The 3,827-nt window shown below is 44.0% G+C and overlaps 1 protein-coding gene and 2 non-coding genes across 3 annotated transcripts; 2 read left to right on the forward strand and 1 right to left on the reverse strand.

Moving 5' to 3' along the window:
* Nucleotides 1-39: 39 nt before the first annotated feature.
* On the forward strand, nucleotides 40-1,114 carry VTP21DRAFT_5564 (uncharacterized protein; the record flags this gene model as incomplete). Its single annotated transcript, XM_069396099.1, has 3 exons — nucleotides 40-295; nucleotides 325-738; nucleotides 837-1,114. The coding sequence occupies 3 exons, from the start codon at nucleotides 40-42 to the stop codon at nucleotides 1,112-1,114; spliced, it is 948 nt and encodes a 315-aa protein (XP_069248132.1).
* An 860-nt stretch (nucleotides 1,115-1,974) lies between these two features.
* VTP21DRAFT_t222 lies at nucleotides 1,975-2,056 on the reverse strand. Its single transcript has one exon. It is a non-coding gene; the product is annotated as a tRNA-Leu (tRNA).
* A 501-nt stretch (nucleotides 2,057-2,557) lies between these two features.
* VTP21DRAFT_t221 lies at nucleotides 2,558-2,630 on the forward strand. Its single transcript has one exon. It is a non-coding gene; the product is annotated as a tRNA-Ser (tRNA).
* Nucleotides 2,631-3,827: the final 1,197 nt, after the last annotated feature.

Consider the following 3,827-nt stretch of genomic DNA (forward strand, 5'->3'; position numbering starts at 1 on the left):
TGCGAAGAAGAGGTGAGGAGAGCCATCCGGCTGGCTCCAATGAGGCGTATGCTCGGAGGTAGCCCAGTAGCATCACCAAACTGGACTGCGACCGAGGCCTTGTCCCTACCTCTCTACAAGTGCCCGTTAATCACAGACGAGGGCGGACAGATGGAGGAGCCAAAACCCCCAACACCGCCATACCTCCTCAATGAGACACTAACTTTTGTACGCTGGGGAGGACAAATCGAGTGCAGATCGCTCCATAATCAGGCTTTATTTGACAGGAATATTGGAAGGCAATCGGAAATGGAGCGTAGATACTCTGCGCTCCCTACTGAAAAGCTAAGGAACGCGTGCCACCGCCGATACTGCAGCCGTTCTCTTGGATGGGAGCTCCGTTACCTCAACTTACCCCGAGCTTAGTTGCAAAGGTCACGGAGTGTACTGATATACCGCAACAACACCCTCACCCCCGTTTCCCACTTTATCACTGCCACCTGGCCGGCAGGCCTGTCGTAGAATACTCCACCCGACAAGGACGGCACTTCCGGCGCAACGGCTCTCTAGAGCCGAACATATTGGTTCCTCAATCCTGGCCAGAGGCTGGATCTACACACGAGGATTGGAAGAAAATCTGGACTTCCGTCCGCAAACGACCCACCCTCCCAAAACACCGTGCGCTACGCTGGCGGATTCTTGTAGAAAGAGTTATCACTAACTCTACATTCCCTGGTCACGATCCAAAGTGTACCCGCTGTAACGCTTCGAGGGATACAATTCACCATACTTTTTTCGAACGTCTGAACTTACACCAGTGTGACAGTGGGCAGAGAGGTGTATCATCACCATCACAGGCCTCCAGAATTCTCAGGAGCTAAGTGCTCGCAACCTCATAGTAGGAGACCTATATGAATCCTCACGAACAGCAAAGCACGTGGCTCAAATTATCTTCGACTCGGTACTGTGGCAAATCCATCGGGATCGCATTGCCTTCCATTTCGAGAGCACCCGAGCCTCACCCGAAACTATCAACCGGGCCAAACTGGATATTGAGGAGGCTATAGGAGCCGAACTAATAAGAGCCCGAAAAAAGCAACAAATCGAACAGTTTCGAAACAGGTGGTGCCAATAGGGTACGGTTAAAGAAGGAGATACTAGAGCGGTTCTAGAACTGGATTGACGCAGCAGCCCCTACTGCTTATCCTTTTTCATCTCACTACATTTTCTGATATCCTGTGCTAGCTGAGATTTACCTATTTGAGTTGAAAATTGTTATAATCAATTTATCCCAAACTAAAATACCACCTTAATATTTAACTTTCCTTTCCTATTACTTTCAATAATGTAACTATTGTATTTTAGAGTCTTCTTAAACAATTAAGACTCGATAAAAAAAATATACCGATGCCTACTAGCAGTTTACACAACAACTACGGCTATATACAGCATCTATCACATCTATCTCTCTATATGATTATGCAATTTTAATCTTTCATAAGCATATCTCTATCTCTATTCATTTCAACTATAGTAAATAAAAATAAAAATATAACCTCCCTGATTGATCGAAATATATTGAAATACTTGCTCTCCTTAGCGTTACAAGCCCTACGGCTTCAGAGATTAGAGCATTAGATCCTAGATCATTCAAGATCATCTAGGACATTCAAAAACACGACCAGCATAGAAATAATGTATTTGTTCCCCGTGAAATCAGATTCTATCTTGCTTTAATATTTCTTCATAATACTTTGTAAACTTAGACTTGATAAAACTTACCCCACTACCCTTTCAGTAAACAAAATAGAATATCTCAAAATAATTTTTGATTTGCTTTTTCAATTCAAGTATATTATTGTACCAATATTTATAACATATTCAAATCGCATATCTCATAACGCATTAAAATTAATATAAGAATTGTAATAGACTTGGGAAGATGGTGAATAAGAAATGAAAATTTGTAAAATTTTTAAAGTGGTTTAAAAAAATTGACGAGAGTGGGATTCGAACCCACGCCTCCGAAGAGATCACGGCCTTAACGTGACGCCTTAGACCGCTCGGCCATCTCGCCTATTTCTTGTGTTGCGTCGAATAATAGACTAATAAGGTCTATCCTGACAATCCTCTAGCTATCCCTAAGCTCTTGATTGTCCTTCCGTAAACACTTCAGAAGGCTAATAAACGACACAAAGTGGATTGTAAAGTAATCCGGTTCTATCACAAAACAAAAATAGCACCCTTTTATTGTAAACAAAGATGTTTCCCTTTTATACTAAAGATAACGTACCACAAACATAAATGTAAACAAGATAATAAAAATATAATGAGGTAATCAAGGAAAAATATGTTAACCGTAACCGTAAGCTAATAAATATACTAATAAAACCATCCCAAGGACTTAAAGAAGTGTAAAAGAAAAATAAGCCACCAAAACCAAGCCTCCTTTCCTCCTACTGCGCCATAATTCCATATTGTGCCAATTCTCCTCACAACACTTGATGTTATAGGCAAAGGGAGATTTCGTGGAGAGCTGTGCGGATTCCTTAATAATAAAAATAAGAGATTGGGAAGGGGGAGGGTTAGTGTAGTGGACTATCCCTGGTATGCCGACGAGAACGGCGTGGGTTCGAATCCCACTTCCCCCACCAGCACTTACTCTTAGTTTGTGACTGCTGTCCACTTGTTCAGAAATTGAGTCTTCATTATTGAAAAAAATCGCCCCTACAAAAAGTACAAAAGATTACATCGGTTTCACGTACATGCTATTCACGACAACTACGATACACGCATATCGATTGAAAGTCTATCGATCAAGGACCTATATCTCGTTATGTTACGTCCATTGACATTAACTTCATGTAATATATGGAAATTAAATAAAAGTTTCCATTGATTGATCAAAAAAAGAGTTTAATGGTTACAATGAAATAAGAAAGGGGGGAATAAAGGGTAAATTAGATGTATATAGTGATCGGGTATTTGGTGAAAGGTATGAAGTAAAGAGGAGGGGAGGAGGGGAGGAGGGAAAGAGCGGATTGGGAGAGAGGAAGGGTTGCTTCGTTACTCCAGTTTTAGTCTTGCTCTATCCGAACTTTCTATTACCGCTCCCTGACTGCACCATCTTCTTCGGAATAACTCCATCTCTCGTCTTTTACGTGCCTTTATCAGTTCACCTCCGATAGCCTCCTCGATGTCCATTTTGGCACGGACGAGGATTGTCTCGGGTGATGCTCGAGTGCATTCGAAATGGTAGGCGATTCGGTCCCGATGGATTTGCCATAACACCGAATCGAAGACGCTTTGAGCCGCGTGTCTTACTGTCCTCGGGGCTTCTGGTAGGTCGCCAAGTACGAGGTTCCTGGGGCTCAGCACCTGAGTGTTTAGGGGGCCTGAGATGGTGTTGATACACCTTTCCGTCCAATGCCACACTGACGTGAGTTCGGGACATTCGAAGAAGGTGTGGCGGATGGTGTCCCTCGGAGCGTTACAGCGGGTACATTTCGGGTCATGACCAGGGAATGTCGAGTTTGTAATTACACGCTCTACGAGAATTCGCCAGCGTAATGTGCGGTGTTTTGGGAGGGTTGACCGTTTTTGAATGGAGGTCCAGACCTTTTCCCATTCCTTTGCCGTGGATGCAACCTCTGGCCAGGATTGGGGCGTCAGCGTTTCTGGTTCCGGAGAGCCATTTCGCTGGAAGTGCCTTCCCTGTCGGGTGGAGTATTCCGGGACGGGCGCGCCAGCCAGGTGACAAAGGTGGAGTGGGAAACGAGGAGGCGGATGTTGTCGGGGTATGGCAGAACAGTTCGTGATTTTCTCTACTAGGTCGGAGGGCAGGATAA

Source organism: Calcarisporiella thermophila (assembly GCF_041956535.1).
Source record: "Calcarisporiella thermophila strain CBS 279.70 unplaced genomic scaffold VTP21scaffold_22, whole genome shotgun sequence".
NCBI classification, from domain to species: domain Eukaryota; kingdom Fungi; phylum Calcarisporiellomycota; class Calcarisporiellomycetes; order Calcarisporiellales; family Calcarisporiellaceae; genus Calcarisporiella; species Calcarisporiella thermophila.